We start from the raw sequence: 24,001 nt of genomic DNA, 5'->3' as shown, positions 1-24,001 counted from the left end.
GGATAATGTATTGTCCGATGGAAATATAATTCACTCAAGTTCATTCAAGCTGCAGCTTTTGATTGGAGAAAGACGGAGGTTTAACTTGCCCATTCCTTTTATGATGTCAATCCTTCGAGAGTCATTGGGGGCTGATTTCCCCTTTGTTGTTAGCTAAAGCCCTTCTTCTGTGGCAAGGCCCACCAATTCCGAGGCAAATGGAAAAGGACACACGTGGCTTTCCACCGGCTTTCACTATTACAGGATTTCGAGCGTTTCTTCTGGTGTGTCTGAAAGGCTGTTCCCACAGACCCTCTTTTATCCCCACTTATGGGGTCTCAGATGTCAATCAGGTTGGGGAGGATGCCATCCCCCAACCAGCCCACGTTGCCTGATTCCTTGAGGGCATCGATGAATAGCACAGCGCTCAATACACAATTCCGTCTCCAAGAGACAATAGCCGTTATCAATGGTTCCACCTTTCGGAGGCCAGGACACATTCCAAACTCTTTGTGGATTCTGCTTGTCTTTCTCTCATTTCCTGGGTCTCCTGACCTGACTTAATAGCGATCTTGCGATTCTCAAAGGGGGGGGGGGGTGAGAGCACAGGCGTAACAACATGTATACCAATAAATGACAATGAACTTCACTTGAAAGATGCAGTAATATAATTCAGCTATACTAACTAAAAGACACCAGGCTACTGTTAGCCAATAGATTATTAAAAATTATATTCAGTGTTGATCAGGTGATAAAATAGTGGAGTCAACTGATATATTTTTTTTAAAAAGTGAATTTGATCATTAAATTTTTGGCTTCATCAGTTGAACACCCAAAACAGGTTGCTCTATAATTAGATAGCTTTACAAAATATATGGAGTAGGCACTGAACTTATTTCAGGAACAAGTTATAGTTTGATTTGATTTAAGAGCTTTGTCATTAATCTTGGATACAAACTAAATTTAAATATGAATTGAAGGGAATTGTTACTTGGAATTTCAATGTATAAATAAATATCGAAACTGCATTTATGTTGTGTTAATAGTTTATTTGTGGACATATCAACTCACCTACACTGTTATGGCAATATTTACCATTTCAAAGAAACTTGGAGCCAAACAAAATTCTGAAACAGCTGCAAATGTTAGCCACTATGTACAGACAGTGCACAGGAAAGGTACACAAACATTACTGCACATCAAAAACAAAAATCTAAAAATGAGATCAGTGCAGCATCCACTCTAAGAATACTAATGATTCTCTGAAATTTCTTTTCTCAAGCTTTTTCAAAATTTCAGATTTCCTGCATCTCTAGAATATTGCCAGTGGACAAAGTCTGTACTTGGATGACAGGACCAATAGTTAATAATGTCTAACTATGGTTATTCAATGCTATACAGCTCAAGAATACTGTACAACGCAGTCATTTGAAAAAGCAGCTACTTAGTTCACAAATTTATTGGATTGGCCTTATTCCTTAAATTACCAGCTCAACAGTTTGAGGTATTAGACTTTTTTTCTTTGATGCTTCAAATGAACTGTACATTCTTCTGGACCAAGAATATGTACTGAAAGTGGGTATAATGCTCTGATTACTGATACAAAAATGGTAGAGTGGTCAGATATTCTTTTATTTTTTAAACCATCTGAAACATAATACAAATTTTACTTTATTTGATGTTCACCACTGCAAAAGCTAGCAGCAATAACATTTTCATACGTCCTCATTCACAACTCCTGTAAATGATTAGCTTCCCCAAATTGACACATCAAACCGGTACAGTCCATGAATGTCAAACAAGCAACAGGGACACAATTTATACACACATCGTTCTTAAGAGAACAAAAACTAAAAAAAAATTAAAATAGATTTGTGCTGTATTTGTATGTAACAAACCATTATAAAGTTGTCTGATACTCTGAAAGCAATAACACCAGAATATGTAACACTAATGCAGGCATTACAATCAAGTTCCTCAAATATATTTCATGATGTAAACGAAGTATATTACAGGTACAACCACCTACTTCTGAGGTTATTATAAACTACTGCATTCACATATTTTGCATTGCCAAAATTGCTTGAAATTTAAATTTCATTGCCAAACAAGCGAACAATATTTTTAATAATTTCTAAAATTTCAGGCAAAAATCAAGGGTTGTCTGAAATTGCCAGTCTTGGCTACAAATTTAAATAACTTTTATAAAGTAAAACATTGTTAGGAAACAAATGGGCTCATTTTATTTCTCAAGTCCCCCACGGAAGCAGGGTATGGGGATAGAAGGAGAGAAAGAAAATTTCCTCCGAATCATTTATCTAAAAGTTGGTGAAAATTGACACTGGCAGTCATGAGGAGATGCCCCAGTGTAGGTAAAGGTACATTTTCATTATCTTTAATAACCCAAAGCAGTATTTCTTTTTATACATTATCCTTCACAATGTTGACTTAAAATATGTCTCACTTCAGTCCTCTCAAATAAAACAGGAGAGACTGCAATGTTACAAGTGAAACCGTATTGCACCTTGCAATCTTCCCCATTCCACACACCCGCTACGTACAAAACACATAATTGAACAAGAAATTGTATACATGTTTACATCATATAATAAAGCTGCAAATTTACTATCTTTAAATAAAATAGATGGCAATTTAGAAAATACCATGTGTGGAGATTTTCTGAGACTATATCCAGCTGTATTTTTCTAAATTAGGATCTGGGCAATTCCAGAAATTGTAGTGTCACTTTAATGTAAATCTACCCATCATTGTTTATGATCACTTTGGTCTGAAATGAAGCAGTGCTGTAATGTTTCCCCATTTGTTTTAGTGCATTTCCATATAAAACTTCAATCCAAAGCTGTGCACATTGCAAAATTACTAATACGATAGTTGTTAAGCATAAGCAATCAAATTTGCATTAAACTGTTAGACTTCCAAGATACTTTACAACATAGAAATAAACAAAGTAAATTTTAATCACTTTTTAAAAAGCTTATCAGTAAGGGCTGGTTTAAAAGTAGGGTTGATGTTAATGCTAGCAGTCACTTGTTAGCAAAACCATGTCAGATCAGGCCTCCTACAGCTATGATTATGGTAATAAGATAAGCATTGATACCGGCGATTTAAAATAAAGATGAATGAGGACACAAACTTTGCGACCATTTTATATGGGGCTTTAAAATTGCATTAAGGAATGATCTCCATTTTTAGTGGCAATTAAAGCATAAAAAAAGTCAATAGCCTTCAGTACTACTCCACTCCCACAGTTGAGCACAATTAAAACAGCTGCCCATTTCTTTTTTTAAAGTGAACTTAGATATACATAGAAACACTAGCACACTAACATGAAAGATTTAAAGTTTGGTTACAGAAATGTCTTATCATGAGCACATGAAAGAGCAACTGTTAAATGAAAAAAAAATCAATGAACCAAATGTTAAACTGTGTTGTCATTAGTATTACATATTCAACATTGAAGACAGATGGTAGCACTGCTTCATATAACTGTCTATCTAGAACCAAACCTCTCTTGGAGGAAAGGTTTTTCTTTGTCCAAGCTTTTGATCAAGAGCAAGATGTGATTTCCAATGACGATTTCCTCTTTCCTGTTGGCTTCAGCAAATGTTGCCCAAACTATTAAAAGAAAAAGAATGTACATAACATACCAAGCTCTTGTACTCTATCTCACTGAGCTTCACCAAACACAAGGAGTGAGCTGACCATTTGATGAAGAACTTCTTTGTAGGAAATATTTATGCAATAAACAATATAGCTGCAATCATTTGCATTTATTCAGCATTAACAGAAAAGTAATAAAATTAATGTCAAAAACTTATATTCTGAGATTTTCAAATGGTGCAGAAAAGAATGAAGGTGAGAATTACTGAGTGGGTGAGAGTAAGACTAATTCTTTCTGGAAATGTGCAAAGGGCAAAACGATCAAAGATATTCCTAAATACAAACAATTCTATTATATAAATCTTAAGTTGAATACATTGAACAATGAATAATTGCTTTAACTTTTCCACTTACCTTTGGCGGTTCTGTGCTTGCCTTGAAGTCAGAATTTGAAGAAAAATTTTCATCAGAACTGTCACAATTGTAGCGATATGCAAATTTTCGTTTCAAAGCTGCTGCTATTAAAGCTGCTGGATTTTCTGCACATTGGTCTGGTTTGGGCTTCAAGTCATCAACAGGTCTGTAATGAAATTAGTAAATTCTTAACTTTGTGGAAGCTATAGTTTGTAAAGAACAATGAACCATGAAAATAGTGAATATCCTTTATTCCCTTATGACTTCAGGACATTCTTTCGTAGGCAGCATTTGCAAACCAGATGAGATTTAAGTGCTGAATTTTCAAGATGTTAAGTAACATGACAAGCAAGCAGAGGCACAAATCCAGGCAGCTTGTGAGACATTTAATACTTTATGGATTGTCAAATAACTGAGTGGGGAGGAGTGTTATTTGTAACTCGCTCATAATATTCTTGTGGATCATCTAGAATTTCAAATTTTATCGGAAGGACAAATATTTAAGTTTAAGGTAGGTATTGTGAATTCAATAATTGCTGCATATGAATGGTTTTTTTTCCAATATCATGTCTGTGATGAGAAGCAGAAGCAACTGTTTTATTGGTTATGAATCAAACTCGAGATGGCTAACTCTTCGAATGCCCCTCTACTCCCACCCCAAATACCAGCCACACATGAAGCAATGTCCCAAAAGCAGCAACTAAAATTCAAGCAGTGGAACCAGAGGCCCCATGCCCACCAGCACAATGGCACTTCACCACCACCCCTCAAATGTAACTGATGCTCAGACATCTAGAAACAGTTGAAGCTCGTTAGAAAGGTTACACAATTTTAAAATCGAGAAGATTTAACAACACATAACATGCAAATTAATATAAATGTTTTTAATGTTTCTTAGTTGCTCTTGCCTTTTTAATGGAACTCAGTGGCACTCTTTCAATGACTGGAATAAAACTGAGGGGTCAGATGTAAAGTACAGCTACTCAGTTTTATCAGAAGTATCCTGAATTCTGTGCTAAGTCCAGGGTGGACTGAAATTTTAGGTATACTTGTATCTTCATATAAAACAGCTAGCTCAGCACCAGCATGAAATAGCCCATTGTTTCACTGCACCAGCCTGCCAAATTAAATTGCAAGCCCCATCATATTATATGGCAGGAGCACCCCAATTTTATAGACACATTTATAATTATGCCATGCATAACTATTACTGACATTTTGACATTAAACTTGTCCAGTAGAACTGGTGCTTGTTTTATAGGCTTTAAGAACTCCTTGCTGCAAGACTCTTTATTGCTTAAATTCAATGTGAAACTGGCTCAGCCAGTTAACTCCTGTAATGAAGTTTATGACAGTAATGCTACAGATGCAGTAGAACTCAACCACATAGCTTTTTACATCAAACTGAAGACAATGCTTCATTTTAAACAATCCAGTGTTGCAATCTTTCTGTACTAAAATTATCCATTAAGTGTAGGACAACCATTAATAACCCATTTACACTGATCCTCCTTTTGTTTCTCCCCATTTCCACATTAATTCTCCTCAGATTTTACCTCATTGACACAATTCAGTAGCCTACATATTTGGGATGCGAAAGGAAACCAGAGTGCTCAGAAAAAAAAAAACTCAGTCAGAGTACAAACTTCACAAACTGCAGTGGAGATCAGGATTGACTCCATGTTCCTGGAACTTTGAAGGCAGCAAACTTTGAGGAAATCATTTGGCTAGAACTTTGGATATAAAAATTGCACTGTCTAATTCCAAGTCTTACTACTACAAACTAGCATATCTGACACAAACAAAATGGAGATCAGAGCTTGCAAATTCATAGCCCAAATTAGCTGCAAGTGAACCATGGGGACTGATTCTTGAACAAATTGAAGGATCTTAGTTGATCAATTGTTGGATTAATTTGCAAAAAGACCCATATGCTTGCAACTTTATTATAATTTACAGACTAATGTTATCATGCTAAAAGTGAATTTAAAACTATCTAAGTATCTAGGTGAATGCTAATTTATGATGGGAATTCTTTACTGAACCACACAATTCAGCTTATCCACTCTATGTGAAGCCACCTTCTTACTGCATCATTTTTAAAAACTATGATTTTAAGGGCATATTACTTAATTCTGATCCAAATCCTTCAACAACATTTTGCTTGTTGCTTCTTCGTCACACCTGTTTCTTTGTTGGTCTTCGTATGACTATTGCCCCTTTGGATGCAAATGCTGTTATCCATTCACTTAGAGAGAAAAAATGTTTTTAAAATTACGAAGATAGTTTGAACATTCTCCTTTCATTAACCACCTTCCAAGCTCAAGAAAGACCGATGCAATTAATCAGCATCTGTGGCTGCATTGGTGTCATTGGCCAACTCTACTGCACAAGGTAATCAAGCACCAGCGACAAAACTAGCTCAGTATACAAAACTTGCATACCTCTTCACTGATCGGAGTTTCACCTTGTTGATGTCTTTAAGAACTTCCAACATGTTTGGCATTTGATGTTTAGGATTACATATTTTCTGTTCATTGTCAGCTTTCTTTCCCCTTCGTTCTTTGATGAGGTCAATTGCAGACATGCTCCGTTGGAAAGGAGGTGGGGGAGGTAAAGGTGGAGGTGGCGGCGGTAATGGCGGAACACAGTGAGGAGCAGCATCAGGGATCACTATACCAGAAAAAAATCATATTGAAAATAATGTAAAGGTCAAGTATTAAATTTACTCATTTCTTATGTTGAAAATCCAGAGGAATAAAACTTGAGAGGTGAACTAAATAAGTGGCTGTGAACTGACAAAAAATTTCTGTCATGATAGTGGAACAAACCCAAGAAATGAAGAGCCAGCAGAGCAAAAAGATATTGGAAAATTGCTGCCAAAGGATTTGAAAATGTTTTGAAACTTGCTGAGCAACAGAATTGCTTTTCTGCTGAAACTACATTGCAGTCTCACTTTTTTTTCATTCATATTTTTGACATGAGAGAAGGCAAGAAAGCAGACATAAAAGTTTGCATTCAAGAAGGCTAACAGGCTTAAATCACCACAGCCTTCAAATGCACTGCACTTTTGTAAAAAAGATTTTTAATTCATTTAAGTTTATACATAAAGGTATGATAACTGCAGGTTGATTAAAAACAACTTCCTCTGAAACTTCATGTTTATTTTCTTTTGCTCAATTTTACATGTATACCTCAGAATATAGAGTTGTGTTATTTAAAATTAAGGAGATGACATATCATGCAGTAAAGAATTTAAAGACTTATGACTAGAGGATCAATGTGTAATTAATAGTACTTAAAAAAAATTCATATGCAGCCAGCATATCCACACAACTGGATGTTCCATTCCCAATGGATGCTGGATGGTTTAATGATACTTACATCTCCTTAATCAGGTTATTATTGATGAAATGAATAGCACAGAAGGAAAAGAAGAGAAGGCACGAATGTGCATTGTAGATCAGAGGAAAAAAAAAACAAGGTTTATCATCTGATAAACCTAATGCTATTAAGTGCATGGTATCAGCATATTACCCTTTCCTAAAATCATCCATTGTCTTCAGTCTCTAATGTTGCTCAAATCACCTGACCCAAGTAGTTGTACTTCCCACCATCCCCCATTTTCAATTTAAAGCTGAATTTTAAAGCTATCCATACAGAACACATTACTCATTTCCCAGCTCCACTTTCTACATACTGAATCTTCTTTTCAAAGACCAGTTCTGTGCTATTACATTTTCACATCTCCCAACCCCTTCTTCCATTAATAACCACTAGAATGTATTTTATGTTTGTCAAGAAAATTGTTTCTATTTAGACAGCTAGCAAATACATTAGAGACAGATGTACTTTATTGATCTTAAAGCAAATTACAACGTAACAGTAGCATCTCAAGTGCACAGATATACAAATATTACAAAAGTAGTAAGAAAGAATAAAAAGTAAGTAACTTCAAACAGTCTAACGGTTGGGGGGGGGGGGGGGGGGTCATCACTTCCCTGGTTATAGGCTGAATCATTATAGAGCAAGAGGGTGTATAGGAGTGAGATATGCCAACTAGTGGAGTGGTGCTGCAGCAACAACCTGGCACTCAACATCAGTAAGACAAAAGAGCTGATTGTGGACTTCAGGAAATGTAAGATGAAGGAACACATACTAATCCTAATAGAAGGATCAGAAGTGGAGAGACTGAGCAGCTTCAAGTTCCTGGGTGTCAAAATCTCTATGAGGATCTAACCTGGCCCCAACGTATCAATGTAAGGCAAGACAGTGGCTATACTTTATTAGGAATTTGAAGAGATTCGGCATGTCAACAAATACAACTTCTATAGTTGTACCGTGGAGAGCATTCTGACAGACTGCATTACTGTCTGGTATGGAGGGGCACAGGACCGAATGAAGCTGCAGAAGGTTGTAAATCTAGTCAGCTCTAATTTGGATACTAGCCTACAAAGTACCCAGGACATCTTTAGGGAGCGGTGTCTCAGAAAGGCAGCATCCATTATGAAGGACCTCCAGCACCCAGGGCATGCCCTTTTCTCACTGTTCCTATCAGGTAGGAGACACAGAAGCCTGAAGGCACACACTCAGCAATTCAGGAACAGCTTCTTCCCTCTGCCATCCGATTCCTAAATGGACATTGACTCTTTGGACATTACCTCACTTTTATTTTAAAGTACAGTATTTCTGTTTTTGCACATTAAAAAAATCTATTTAATATACATAACTGATTTACTTATTATTTTTTATTTTATTTATTATTATATATTTTTTTCTCTCTGCTAGATTATGTATTGCATTGAACTGCTGCTACTAAGTTAATAAATTTCATGTCACATTCCGGTGATAATAAACCTGATTCAGATTCTAATGGACAAGGGTAAGAATCACCTCATACAGTGCTCTTTGGAACGCTGTCTATTACTAAAAGTGATCCTCTCTTCAGCCAAGGTGGCATGCAGAGGGTGAGAAACATTGTTCAGGATTTTCCATAGGGTCTTTGAGCTTCCATAGCCTCCAGTGTGTCCAGTTTGACTCCTATAACAGAGCCCGCCTTTCTAATCAGTTTATTGAGCCTGTTGGCTTCACCCGTATTGATCCCATTGCACTAGCACACCACCACATAGTGGGATAAAAAGAAAAGAATTTCCACAATTATAAAGGTAGCAGCAGCACAGCATGGAGCCTGAAAGAATGAAATGAAACTGACAAGCTCAATTTCATTTGTTCTAGCCTATATTCATTATTCTAAGAGCAGATTCAGAGTGATATCACTTAACAGTTATCACCTGTTAGCATTTGTGCTTAATGAGTTTTGCTAAGAAATAATGTGATTCATTTGTATGAGTGTATCTGCAACTCTTAGATCACATAACAGAATACATGGGTGCAAATGTATCTTTGTATTACATAACCAACAAGTCAGTTATTCACTTTACAGCAAATTACTCTGTAAGACTGTTCGGGAAGGGTGATAACACACTTATGATCAACTAAGAATATTAGGGCTAACCCTACTTCATGGCATGAGCTTAAGTACAAGCAAATGAAGTTTTTTCACGAACAAGAGAAAATCTGCAGATGCTGGAAATCCAAGCAACACACACAAAATGCTGGAGGAACTCGAGGCCAGGCAGCATCTATGGAAAAGATCCGAGACCCTTCATCAGGAGTGTTGTCTCTTGAAGAGCAAAGACTCATCAGCAGCTATGGGTCAATCAGGAAATGTTTGAAAATTTAGCCAAGAGGAACATAAATGACTGGATATACCTGCTGAGAGACTGTTTTGTTCTTGTACCATCACAATCATGGCAATCTGCTGCCTTAGCTTAGCAAGTTCATTCTCCAGTACGTTAATTTTTTCCAGTGCTGCATCACCTGTGGATGTCCCAGGTTCTGCTTTAAAGTCCCTCATACTTGGCAGGGAAGCTTGCCTGTGGATAGGTCTTGGAAAACAAAAGGCCTGATGTTCAACAATGTTAACATGGGATCTGTACATACAAGTATTAACACAACAATAAGTAAACAACAATTGAAATTCCCAAAGGGAACAAATTCTCATATACTTGTTTGCTGACAAAGATGCAATGGTTTCTAAAGTCCATTCTTAAAAAAAGCATTAAACAAACAAGAAAATCTACTTTAGGAAGAAGTTGCATGATCAGAGCATTGACTGATTGGTAGAAAGCAGTGAGTAGGAATAAAAGGATCCTTTTCTAGTTGGCTGCTAGAGACTAGTGGTGTTCCCAGGGGTCGGTGTTGGGACCACTTCTTTATATGCTGTATATCAATGGCTTAGATGACAAAATAAATGGTGTTGTTGCCAAGTTTGTAGATGATACGAAGATTGGTGGGGGGGGGGGCACAGGTAGTGTTGAGGAAACAGAAGGCTGCAGAAGGACTTAGATTAGGAGAATGGGCAAGAAAGTGGCAAATGAAATACACTGTTGGAAAATGCAGTCTTGGGCTTCTGTAGAAGAAATAAATGGGCGGACTTTTCTCTAAACAGGTAGAAAATCCAAAAATCTGAGATGTAAATGGACTTGGGAGTTCTTGTACAGAACACCCTAAAGGTTAACTTGCAGGCAAATACAATGTTAGCATTCATTTCAAGAGGTCTTGAATACAACAGCAGGGATGTGATGCTGAGGCTTTATAAGGCACAGGTAAAGCCTCACCTTGAGCATTGTGAACAGTTTTGGGCTCCTCATATCAGAAAAGATGTGCTAGCGTTGTAGAGGGTCCAGAGGAAGTTCAGAAGGACGATTCCAGGAATGAAAGGGTTATCATACGAGAAATGTTTGATGGCTCTGGGTCTGTACTCGTTGGAATTTAGAAGAATGAGGGGGGACCTCACTGAAGCCTTTTGAATGTTGAAAGGCTTAGATAGAGTAGATGTAGGAATGGATGTTTCCCATGGTGGGGGAAGTCTAGGACAAGAGGATAAAGCTTCAGGATAGAGGGGTTTCCATTTAAAACGAAGATGCAGATAAATTTCTTTAACCAGAGGCTGATGAATTTGTAGAATTTGTTACCACAGGCAGCTGTGGAGGCCTGGTCATTGGGTCTATTTAAGGTAGAGATTGATAGGTTCTTGATTGGACATGGCATTAAAGGTTATGAGGAGAAGGTCAGGGAATGAGGTTGAAGAGGGGGAAAAATGATCATGATTGAATGGTGGAGCAGACTTAATGGGCCTTATGGTTTTATTATTATTTTGGCTAGATGTCAAACAGTTTTGTTTTATCAAAAATAGAAATGAAAATATGTATATTAAAGTGCATGTGCATTAAGACTACAGGAATGCAGCAACTAATTTGACAGGACATAACCAAATCTCAGGAAATCATGTTTTCTACTGGCATTTTACTTAAAAGTGCAATTTAGCTGGGTATACACAGGCTTTATTGCAATAGTTTCAAAATAAATTGTATGATAGTAAATTAACAGTATAAGGAAACAGACTGCAGATGCTAGGATGTGGAGCAAAAACAAATGAAAATAAACCTGGCAGCATATGTAGAGGGAGGGACAAGGGTGGTTGACTCTCGGGTTGAGACCTTCATGTGGAATGGAAGAGTATAAAGATGTGAAGGGGAAAAGGGCAAGCAAAAAGTAGGTGGATCCAGGTGAATAGAAGTAATTGACAGATGGTAGAAGGACGCAGTAGAGGCTGGGTGGAAATAGACGAAGACAACAAAGGGCTGCAGATATGGAATCTGATATGAAAGGATGGAGCATGGAGCTAAATTAAGCATTTGGGGTGAGCAGATGAGAATAGTGAAAGGGAAGGGACCAATAAGAGGATGATGTGGGTGATGGGCCGATTGCATCGGTGAGGAAGGCGAAAGAACCTGGGTGATTGGGTCTGGGTGTACATTGGAGGACCTTGTTGATTGGAAGGAGAGAGAGAGAAAGGGACAGAGGGGGACCCAGGGCATGAACAGGTAACCAGTGTAAGAATTTCATGCAGGTTATGCTATAGTTTAAAGAAAAAGGCAAGTGCACCAAAATATCATGTGTGACATATTCACTGGATGGGATTGCTGGTCAATGGTCCTTTCTCATATAGAACAAACTGACTTAATTTTGTACACAACAAATTTTATTTGCAGGTTCAACTAAAATTTTTGGTATATTAATGCCCTAACAAAATATAATAAGAAATGTTGTGGATTATCCTAACTTCAACAAGACTTTCAACAAACTGTGCACATTAATTTTGAGTAAGGTGCATAGATTTTCTAAAATGTTAAACACCTATTTAACATATTTATAGATTGTTGTTACACCAACTCTTGAAATGTATAATTGCAAAAATTCATTTGCTATACTGCAGTGCCATAAACTCATTGTGAAAGACATACCTGAAGCATTGCTGAGTTCCTGCCTAGTTTAGGAACTGTAATGGTCAATACAGAGAAAAAAATATATACTACAGTAGATTCCAGTTAATCGAATTTGGACCACACTTAAAGAACAAAAAATAATCAACAAAATAGCCATGATTTTCTTTGATTTGCCAAACAGTTTCTAATCAGTGTCACTTGTGTGCATTTGCCTGGTGTCACATGCATGTGTTTGTGTTCAAAAAGCAGTAATTTTTGTTGCTAATAGTTAGCAAGAAATAAGCAACAAGACAATTCAGAACCGTTTTGCTCACTGTGGTTTCAAGCATTCAGGCCTGGAGATGTCAGAAACAACCATTACAGAGCAAACAGTTTTTAATATAGCATCAGCTGGGTTTGCTTGTATTATGTTATCTGTTTGGGCTGAAGGATGCACTGATTTTTGATACTTTTGATTTTTATTTTGACTTTATGTATGAAGGCAATAGATAGTCCATTATCTGCACTAGGTATCTGTGCTGAGTTCGTTCATTTATAGTCAATCAACAGAACATGGTAGCAATGATCATTAGAGTCAATAATCATTAGAAATTAATATAGTTTTATAATACTGTAGTATTAGCAGTGTTCTAAATAATCTTGCATTTCATTTAAATGCATAATTTGTTACTCATTTGTCTTTGTTATGCATTTTATTTCCATGAAAATTTGGATAATTGGGGCAGGCTCTTAACTGGGCCAAAATGTACTATTCCCCATGTGTCCCAATTAACCAGCATTCATTGTATACAGAAGCCTTTAAACCCAAAGGAGGATGATAAAACATACCTCAGTTTTGCAAATGAATCAACTTGTTCACCAACAATCCAACCCACATCAGCCAGGGAAGCAACTTCACCATTCTGTGCCTCGGATGAATTCTGAGCAACTTCTCTAGGGCTATGAAGAATCTGTCAAAGATGTTTTGACTAATGATTCAGTTATCATAATAAATTAAAAACACCCTACTCAAAATCAGTACATATTGAATGATAGAATGCTTAAAATGCTGAGCATATTATTTTAGAGCTTAGCTATGGAATAGCTGATGATTCCTTAATTATTATGTAATAACCTTCTTTAAAAAAAAAGTCCATGTGGATAATCATGTGAAAAGCTTCTTTTTCATGGATAGTATCATTCACCGGACAGAACTTTTTTTTTAAACTTCCAGTACCAGAAACCTGACAATCAATTAATCTATTAATAAAATTTCTCCTGACCTCTCAGGACTTAAAGCATTAGGCACCTCTTATCCTAAAACCTAGAGATTCTAATGTACACTATTCATTAGTGCAGAAGTAGAAAAAATAACGACACATTTTGTGCTATTTGTTATCCTACACTTAAGTCTCCTGGGACATTTGCACTCTTACACTGTCAGTTTATGTCAAAGGCACGGTGAGGAGGTAATTGATCAGACGTGAACAGGACACCTGAATGTTATGTTGCCTCCCAGGTGCCAGAGTCGGGGGCACCTCAGATCGTGTCCACAGCATTTTAGAAAGAGAAGGAGAGCAGCCAGATGTCTTGGTACATATTGATACCTGCCCCCCCACCAATCTTCGTATCATCTGCAAACTTGTCAACAAGACCATCTATTCCATCACCTAAATCATTGATATACAGCTTAAAAAGTGTTCCCAACACTAACATCTGTAGAACACCACTAGCCACCGGCAGCCAACCAGAAAAGGATCCTTTTATTCCCACTCACTGCCTCCTACCAATCAGCCAATGCTCTAACCATGTAAGTAACTTTCCTGTAATACCATCAGCTCTTAACTTGGCAAGCAGCCTCATGTGTGGCACCTTGTCAAAGGCTTCTGAAAGTCCAAATGTACAACATCCACTGTATCCCTTTTATCTATCCTACTTATAATTTCCTCTAAGAATTCCAACAGGTTCATCAGGAAAGATTTTCCCATGCTGACTTTGTCCTACCTTGTCTTGTGTCACCAACTACTTCATAACCTCATCCTTAACAATTGACTCCAACATTTCCCGAATACTGAGGTCAGACTAACTGGTCTATAATTTCCTTTTTGCTGCCTTCCACCTTTCATAGAGTGTAGTGACATTGGCAATTTTCCAGTCCTCTGGCACCATGTCAGAGTCCAATGATTTTTGAAAGATCGTTGTTAATGCCTTCACAATCTCTACTGTTAACTCTTTCTGAACCATAGGGTGTAGTTCATCTGGTTTGGATGACCTATATACCCTCAGGTCTTTCAGCTTTTTGAGCACCTTCTCCCTTGTAAAAGTAACTGCACTCGCTTGTCTTCCTTCACAAACTGCAGCATCAGGCACACTGCTCGTTTCTTCCTGTTATGAATGCACCACAGCTCTGAGGGGCTGAAGGGGCAGGGGAGCCCCCCCCTTTGTGAGAATCGCAAGAGCACTAGTTGAGGGGGGGGTCAGTAGACCCAGGAAATGGAAGAGAGAGAGACGTGCCGAATACCTCGTTCCACCGCGATGTAAAATAATGTGTCATTGACCATTGTCTCATGGAGACCACGTGCAAGCCCTCAGGCAAAGTGGGCTGGTTTGCATCATCCCAACCTGATTGACACCTGAGACCCCGTGAGGAAGTATAAAGGAGGGTCTGGGGGAACAACCCCTTCAGACGCACCAGAAGAAACACTATCGATGCCGTAGTAGCGGGAAGCCATTTGAAGGAAGCCACATGCGTTAGATTCCGTGCCTGGAATCCGTGGCCGGAATCACGGGAAACCGCTTTTAGCTAACAACGGGGAAGCCTGTTCCCCTGATTCAACGGAGTTGCTTCATAAAGACCCGAGCAAGTTTTCTTTTCTCACCAATCTCTCTCTCTCTTCAACAAGTGAAAACCCAGCGACCCCCCCCCCCCCCCCCGAAAGCCAGAAGCCTGCAGGAATTTGAGTGACTTTTATATTTCCATCTGACAATATATTATCCCCTAGACAAACAATCGAGCTGTTTCTTATTGATGATTATTATTAGACCCGCGCTTTTAGATTGAGTAGTGACGATGTATAGTATCTGAATGTTTGTATTAATCATCTTTTTGTGCCTCTTCATAAATAAAGACTTTTAAAAATAGTACCATCAGACTTCAATGGACCTCTCTATCTTTGCTGGTAAGTGATCCAGTTGCGGGATTTTGTAAAACTTCCATAGTGAACAATGATGCAAAATACTCATTTAGTTCATCTGCCATCTCCTCGTCTCCCATTATTATTTCTCCGGTCTCATTTTCTAGTGGTCCTATATTCACCCTCATCTCTCTTATTTTTTTTACATACTTGAAAAAGCTTTTACTATCCGCTTTGATATTTCTTTCTAGCTTGCTTTCATATTTTATCTTTTCCATCCTAATGATTCTCTTAGTTGTTCTGTGTAGTTTTAAAAGCTTCCCAATCCTCTATCCTTCCTACTAATTTTTGCTTTGTTGTATGCCCTCTCTTTTATTTTTACGTTAGCTTTGACTTCCAGTCAGCCACGGTTTTACTATTTTGCCATTGGAATATTTCATTTTTGGAATACTGTACATCTGTCTTGCACCTTCCTCATTTTCCCAAGAAACTCACTCAATTGCTGCTCTGCTGTCATCCCTGCCAACATCTCCTTCCAACTTACTTTGGCCAACTCCTCTCTCATACCACTGTAATTTCCCTTAATCCACTGAAAGACCATTATGTCAGACTTTACTTTCTCCCTATCAAATTTCAAACTGAACTCAATCATACTGTGATCACTGGTCATAAGGGTTCTTTTACCTTAAGCTCCCTAATCTCCTCTGGTTCATTACATAACACCCAATCCAGTACAGCTGATCTCCTAGCAGGATCAATGACAAACTGCCCTAAAAAGCTATCTTGTAGTCATTCAGCAAACTCACTCTCGAGATCCAGTATCAACCTGATTTTCCTAATCGACTCACATGTTAAAATACCCCACGATATCATAACATGGCCCTTTTGACATGCCTTTTCTGTTTCCTCTTGCAATCTGTAGTCCACACCCCAGCTACTGTTGAGAGAATCGTATATAACTGCCAAGTGTCCTTTAATCTTTGCGGTTCCTTAATTCATTCCACAAGGATTCAACGTCTTCTGATCCTTTGTCACATCCTTCTACTGATTTGATGCCATTCTTTACCAACAGAGCCTCGCCACCCTCTCTGCCTACTTTTCTTTCCCTCCGATACAATATGCACCTTGGACATTCAGCTCCCAACTACAGCCATCCTTCAGCTATGATTCAGTGATGAACACAACACCATATCTGACAATTTGTAATAGTGCAACAAGATCATCCTCCTTATTTCTTATACTCCTTCCATTGAGATTTAACATTGCTGTATTTGCTCTCCTTTTTGATTTTGCATCCTTAATGCACTGATACTCACCCTGTTGGCTGCAATTTTGTCTTATCATCTGCCTGCTCTTTCTGACAGTCTGACTGCATGCTATCTCTGCCTTTTTAACCATTCGTCCTATCGAGAGTCCCTTCATTTCAGGTCCCACCCCCTGCTAAATTAGTTTAAACCCTCCCCAACAGCTCTAACAAACCTGCCTGCAAGAATATTGGTTCCCCTCTGTTCAGATACAACCCGTCCCTTTTGTACAGGTCATACCCCCTGCCCCCCTTCCCAAGAAGAGATCTCAAGGATCCAAGAAACTAAAGCCCTAGCCCCTGAACCAGCTTTTCAGCCATGCATTTATCTGCCAAATTATCCTGCTTCTACCCTTACTACCACGTGGCACAGGTAGCAATACAGGAATTACTATCCTGGAAGTCCTGCTTCTCAACTCTCTGCCTAACTCTCTAAGCTCTCTCTTCAGAATCTCATTGCTTTTCCTTCCTATGTCATTGGTACCAATATGTACCAAGACATCTGGCTGCTCTCCTTCTCTTTCTAAAATGTCATGGACACAATCCGAGTTGTCCCTGACCCTGGCACCTGGGAGGCAACATAACATTCAGGTGTCCTGTTCACGTCTGATCGATCATCTTCTCACTCTCCCGTATAAGCTGAAGGTCATCCAGCTGCTGCTCCAGATCCCTAACACTGTCTTCAGGGATCTGCAAATGGATGCATTCACACTTTTCTTAGCTAACTTCTACCATCTTTCAGAGCAAAGTTTCTGACTCAATATCTTCAATTTGTTCAGAAAAAAACTTCCTTGTACAAGATCAGGATCAACACCTTCAGATTACACTTCAACACGACTTGTAGTATCACAAACTCGACTTGAAAATAATTATTCTTTCCGACAACATCAAGGGCAATTAGGAGTGATTACTAAATACAAGTATTCCCAAAATCATTGACCTGAATCATTTATTCTTTCAATCTGCACTAATGGTGAGGAAATAGTTAAAAGCACATCCTACCATTGCTTCATGATAATAACACAGTAAGCAATTCATCCCTGCAACACAAAAATAATACAGCAAATTGTAAAGCAATTATTTTCTTAAGAGGGGTCACTGACCTGCAGCAGGTATATGTCAATCAGAGCATGAGCAGAGCTATCAGAAAGAGAATAAGGAAAGAGGCTCAGATCCAAAAGCAGTAAGATCAAAATATCATTGGAGAATATTTAGGAGACTTCGGAAGATGTCTGGTTATAATTAACCCGAACAAAATATAATTTCCCAAAAATTCAAGATGTAGAGAAAATTCAGGAAAATAGTGGAGTGTAACTGATAATTAGTAATAGTTGAAAAGGATTTTGTTTTTATAATATGGTTTCCATTATGCAAGCTACTTAGATGGAAAAATTAAATTAATCGAATAACAGATCAAAACCTAAAACCATCCTTTCAATTCCCGAAACCATTCTAGGCAGCTTATTCTAAATATCAAAAACCAGCACTCGGCATTCTTTTAAAAAAGTCTCATCAATGCTCATCATACAAACATTAGTTCAAAACTAACTGATTTACTTTAATGCACTCTTTGATCTTTCAGCTTGTTTCTAATATTTCATGAAAAGCAACACCAATATGTGTCACTGGATCAGTTGTCTGAAGCTGGTATATTTTCTGGCTGGGAATTGTGGAAACTGCAACTTTTTTAAAAAAGTAATGAACACAACAGTTGGACATTTTCAAACACTATCACATTCATCCTAAACAAAAAAAAACCTTATTGGCAGAAAATGGTCAAAATGTAATAAATGATCCAGTTAACCCATTAAGGGTGAGCCTAAGCACAAAGTTCTTTGGTATGCACATAACCGATGATCTAATCTGGACCCCCAACACCTCCTCGCTAGTCAAGAGGCACAGCAGGGTCTACACTTTGATGCATGCAAAGCTCCCTGATCCAACTTTCTACAGGAACACCAACGAGTGTTCTCTCTGGCTGCATCATTGTGTGGTATGGAAGCTGCAAAGCATCAGACCACAAGACCGTAGAGGACAGTAAAATGCCAAGAGGATCATCAGAGTCTCCATCCCCCATTTGAGACATTAATCAGGTTCTTTGCAGATGAAGGGCCCAAAGCATTGTTGAGGATACCTACCACCCACCCCACAGTGTCTGTGACCCACTACTGCCAGGAAGGAGGTACAGAGCATCAAGACCAGGACTGCCAGACTGGGCAACAGCTTTTTCCTCAGGCTGAGCCTACACTGCCACCACTGAGCTCTCGACCCTAGGACAGCCAGCTATTTACTGTTTACTTCATGCATTTTGAATTAATTTTTATTAACTTGCTTATAATGTTGTGTGTTTTATTGGTTTTACAGCATTGAGTCTCAGTGGATTTAATTTGGCTTTTTTGGCACTGATCAAAGAAAATAATCTTTTTTGTCAAAGTGAAAACAAATTTCTACTGTTACGAATGAGGAGCAACTCTGATGGGGAGAAGGATGAAAAGTCGCCCCCCACCTTTTTGAGAATCGCAAAATCGCTACTATTTCGGGTCTGATACCAAGGAAATGAGAGAACTGTTTGAAGAAGGTGAAGAATTTAAATGTGTTCCCGATAATGAAATAAGGGCAGTCCTAGATGAAAAGGATGCCATTACCTTGAAAGAGTCTGCTGGGTAGGCAGATGAGGTTGTTTTAACCCGCAGGGTTGAGTTTACTCCGGAAGGGAGTTGCCCAGAGAGTAACTGGGAGGATCAGGGGAACTTAGAATTTGAAAAGGGGACGGGTATTGAAAGCCTGGAAGAGGCAGATGTCCTGTCTGAGTGTGTTCAAGATGTGGATGCACATGATACCGAACCTAGTAATGAAACTCAGGAAAAGTCTGAGGTATCTGATTTAGTTGAAAAGGAATGCAGTCCTTTTGGGTCAGATGGACTTGGTTCAGTGAAGAAAGGGTTAACCTTGGTACTAGTGGGAAGTAAGAATTCCCAGTTGTTTGTGTTAGAAGGTATGTTAAAAGTTAGTGAGGAGATAAAAGGTGGTGATGTGGATATTACTATTGAAGGAGAAGGGAAAAGTGTTGTTCCTAAATTGAATAAAGAAAATTTAAAGTCTGGATTGGTGTCAGAAGCAGTAACCAGCCTGAAGGAACAATGGCTTGTTAACAAGGTGCCTGCGAATCAATTACAGGTTGATTTGGAATGTAAAGGTACCCCACTCGCTAATGTTATTCAAGGGTGTGCTGTGAAGAGGCAGAATTTGAAATGTTGTTTGGACAAAGAGGGATCACTTGCAGATGTTAACCTGAAAACTAATAGAATGAAGGGTCCTGAAGATAAAACTAATGACTTGCTTAAAAATAAAGAATTGTGTGGAAGTTCAGAAGATGGGCTACGTTTGGAAAACATTGTTGCTAAAATAACTCCTATTAAAGGAGTATGCGAAAGCCTATTCCACACTGGTGAGCAAGCTAACCATGTGAGAGTTAAGTGGAAAAGAGGCGAAGGTTGAAAAAAATGCCACTTTAAATAACAGGATCTGGTTTTGAGGGATTTTGGCAAAGCATGTAAATAATAAAGACAACATGGAAGATTGACTGTTAAGTTTAAAAGTAAAATAAAGATTAATATTTGCATAAACTTTTGTAAGGTACTACAGAATAATCACACATGTATTGGTTCACATTTTGTATTATATACTTAAGATCACAACCCTTTAGTTTTGTTTTTGCTGAAGAAAAGGAATTAAAAAAAAAGTGGTTATTAAATTGGAGTCTGATGCTACAGGAATTTATTAAGGTACAAGATATTAAGATATTAAAGGAAGTGACAATGTAATCGCTAACTGTTTAGATGTTAAATTGAATGTATAACTATTACTCTGTAGTGAAAACTCTTTTGTATTGTGTTAGATTCTGAAAGTCTGTAAGACTCTGTATTAGTTAATTTTCCCCTTTTGGGTGAAAATTCTTAGAAGGATGGGGGTGTTACGAATGAGGAGCAACTCTGATGGGCAGAAGGGTGCAAAGTCGCCCCCCCCCCCACCTTTGAGAATCGCAAAGCCGCTATGATTTCAGGTCTGATACCAAGGAAATGAGAGAGATAAACAGCTCATGTCAGTAATGAGAGAGAGACAATGCAGGGATACACAAAGGTGGAATGTCTCCTCCTAACAAAAGCGGGACAGAACCACTGATTACTGCTATTGTCTCTTGGAGAAGGAATTGTGTATTGAGTACTATTCATTGAAACCCTTCAGGGGGCAACCAGAGTGGTCTGGTTGATGTGTTGCATCATCCCAACCTGATTGACATCTGAGACCCCGTGAGTGGGGATAAAAGTAGGGTCTGGGGAAACACCCCTCAGACACACCAGGAGAAACGCTACGAGACCAGTGGGGGCTTGTGTGTGTGTCCACCCTTGCCTGGGTGACGAGTCCTCCACGGAACGGTCTAGCTAAAGGACGGAGGGCTCATACGTGAATGGCCACAACAACTATGCATCAACGGATCAAGATCGTAAAAGGAAAGTTGGCAAGTCAATAACTGTTAAACTTCTCTCTCTCCCCCACAATTGCATCACAGCGATCAACAACTACCGCAGCCTGCATGAACTGAACTGAACTTTATATTTCCATCGGACAATTCATTATCCCCTAGACAACGATAGAGCTTATTTTTTATTGATTATTATTATACCCGCACTTTTAGGTTTAGTATTGATGACGTATATTATCTGTATATTTGCATTGATATTATTTTTGTGTATTTTTACTAATAAATACTGTTAAAAATAGTATCATCAGACTTCAACGGATACTCCTATCTTTGCTGGTAAGATACCCAGTTACGGGGTTTGTAACACTATAAATTGGTCTAAATTTATTAAACACAAAACAATTGCATAATTACTCACCCCCTTCAAGTCAGTATTTAGTAGATACAACTTTGGCAGCAATTGCAGCTTGAGTCTGTGTGGATATGACTCTATCAGCTTTGCACACCTGCACTCTACCATTCCCCTCCACATTCTTTACAAAACTGCTCAAACTCTGTCAGATTGCACGAGGATCGTGAGTGAACAGTCAGTGAGATGACTTAAGATAGGAGCCTTACCTGAAAGTGAGCTCTAGGACATGGTTTAAGAGGTAGGTTGGTGCCTATTCTTCGAATGATACTCCGAGATGAACCATACGGTCTGTTTGTCCAGAACAGCTGCAACTGGAAGTACAAATAATATTCTCAATTTCAATGAAATATACTACTGATAAATTATACAGCAAATCTTCATGCAGCTTGAAGAACCATAAATCCATTAGAGACTACATGCAGCAATACATCAGGTAATACAATGTTGGCTTGAAACACTTATGAAATAGAGAATATATCAACTTACTGAATTCGTGTCCACTCCAGCATATTCCAAGAACATTCTAATCACATCAAACAGGAATAAAAACATCAGGGCGATCTCACAAGTTTGCAATCCACATCATGTAGGAATCTGGAAAATTTAGGCAGCCCATACTTCAACTGAAAGAAAGAATATAATCAGGTAAGCATTTGTAGGCAAGGATATACAGTATTTGCTAACATTATATTCTCCACCATTATTTTCAACCAAATAAATGGTTCAATATGAAAAGTAAAGTTAATTAACAACACATTAAAGGCTACATATAGCAGCCTTTCTGTTCCTAATCAGTATAATTTTGAATGACTTTATGTACTTTATTACATTTATACATTACATTTAATAAAGTACTTTATTACATTTAGAATTAGTATTACACTCTGACCATTCAAATTAAATGCAACGTATGGCTCAGCACAAAAGCAGCATACAGAAACAATATTCTCAAATTCTGCACCATAGAAGTCTACCCAAGCTGAACCTGCACAGGTGGACACCTTTAGTGTTAGTTACTTCACAAAAATATTTCATGATTTCTGAATACTAGGTTCACCTTCATGCATTTGTACCTGTTAAAATTCTGCAGTATTCATAATTATCCCTGTTCTGGTTTACTGACAGAAGTCAATTAAGGATGAACTAGTTACAAATGTGTGTAAAAACAGTAACAGCACAAGTGCAGATCGACCAAAAACTATTGAAAGTCCTATCATAGACAATGGGACATACCTTTAAGTGTGTGATATAAACAAAAAGTATATTATAAACACTTGTTTGAACTATCATTCGGCACTTGAGATCTCTGGACATTACCAATTCAGAAGAGCATGTTGCACATTTTAGCCTTAATAAAATATGCCTATTAATTTCAAAATAATCAGTAAAATAAAATTACTGACTTTAATCTTGCAGTTAATGAACAGACTTCTATATAAAAAGATGTGCAAGCTTTGCAACAGCTCCATGATTAAGAGTTTGAGGAGATTTGGTATGTCACCAAAGCCAAATCGCTACAAAGGTACCATGAGAGCTTTCTAACTGTATCACCATCTGGTATGGAGGGGCCACTGCACAGAATCAAAAAAAAGGGGCAAAGGTTGGAAACTCAGCCAGCTCCATTATGAATACCAGACTCCTTATCATCAAGGACATCTTAAAAAGCTATACCTCAAAAACGTAGCATCCATCATTGAGGACCCCCATCACCCCGAAAATACCCAGTTCTCTGGACTGTCAGCACCGAACTAAAGCTAACTTGATAACCAATTAAGGAAGATCAGAGCCTCTTGCAAACCCTCAAGAGGGCCCGGGTCCTGGGGTCGGGGACCAAGAGTCCCGAAATGGGTACTGAGCTAGGCAGCAGACAGCACCCAACCCCAGGTGAAGGATCGAGACCCGAAACGTGGACTGTCCACCTCTCTCCGCAGATATTGCCTGACCCGCTGAGTCTCTCCAGCAATTTGCTTATAACATTAGCAAGCATTCTGTCGTGCTGTAATAGGACTCACTTTGGAAGAGAGGAATGAATAACTCCACTGTCTTTCGCGGATAACCGGCTATAACATCCAAACATGCCGCCACTCTGAAAGCCGCGCGAACCAGCACATCAGCGCACGCGCAGTGAGCCCAACCGTTTCAGCCTTTCTTACAGCCAAAATATATTCAGTACCTTTTTCAAAATCCATGTTTAAAATCAGTTATTTAAAATCACTATAATCCTTATAATTTAATAAAACACAAAAGTTATTTAATTTCACAGAAAGGAATAACCTACGGCAGTAACATGATACGTAATTGGCTGCTTTTCATGACTATTCGAGG

At 38.3% G+C, this 24,001-nt stretch overlaps 1 protein-coding gene across 1 annotated transcript; it reads right to left on the bottom strand.

The window, feature by feature from the left end:
• Window positions 1-942: 942 nt before the first annotated feature.
• On the bottom strand, window positions 943-23,795 carry LOC132400691 (mitochondrial fission regulator 1-like). Its single transcript, XM_059981925.1, has 8 exons — window positions 23,689-23,795; window positions 22,163-22,299; window positions 21,883-21,987; window positions 13,194-13,315; window positions 9,787-9,962; window positions 6,459-6,687; window positions 4,015-4,180; window positions 943-3,615 (listed from the first exon to the last, which is right to left on the bottom strand). Exons 2-8 carry the CDS (start codon window positions 22,226-22,228, stop codon window positions 3,547-3,549), a joined length of 933 nt encoding a protein of 310 aa, XP_059837908.1. The 5' UTR covers window positions 22,229-22,299; window positions 23,689-23,795; the 3' UTR covers window positions 943-3,546.
• Window positions 23,796-24,001: the final 206 nt, after the last annotated feature.

This window comes from Hypanus sabinus, chromosome 1 (assembly GCF_030144855.1).
Source record: "Hypanus sabinus isolate sHypSab1 chromosome 1, sHypSab1.hap1, whole genome shotgun sequence".
Lineage (NCBI taxonomy): Eukaryota > Metazoa > Chordata > Chondrichthyes > Myliobatiformes > Dasyatidae > Hypanus > Hypanus sabinus.
This window is presented reverse-complemented; position numbering and strand designations above follow the sequence as displayed.

Excerpts from the sequence above, each read along its gene's own strand:
- LOC132400691 (XM_059981925.1), bottom strand. The coding sequence starts at position 22,228 with ATGTTTTTATTCCTGTTTGATGTGATTAGAATGTTCTTGGAATATGCT. Across the intron at positions 21,988-22,162 it reads CTGGAGTGGACACGAATTCA|TTGCAGCTGTTCTGGACAAA; the intron begins GTAAGTTGATAT and ends TTGTACTTCCAG. Across the intron at positions 9,963-13,193 it reads GATTCATTTGCAAAACTGAG|ACCTATCCACAGGCAAGCTT; the intron begins GTATGTTTTATC and ends TTGTTTTCCAAG.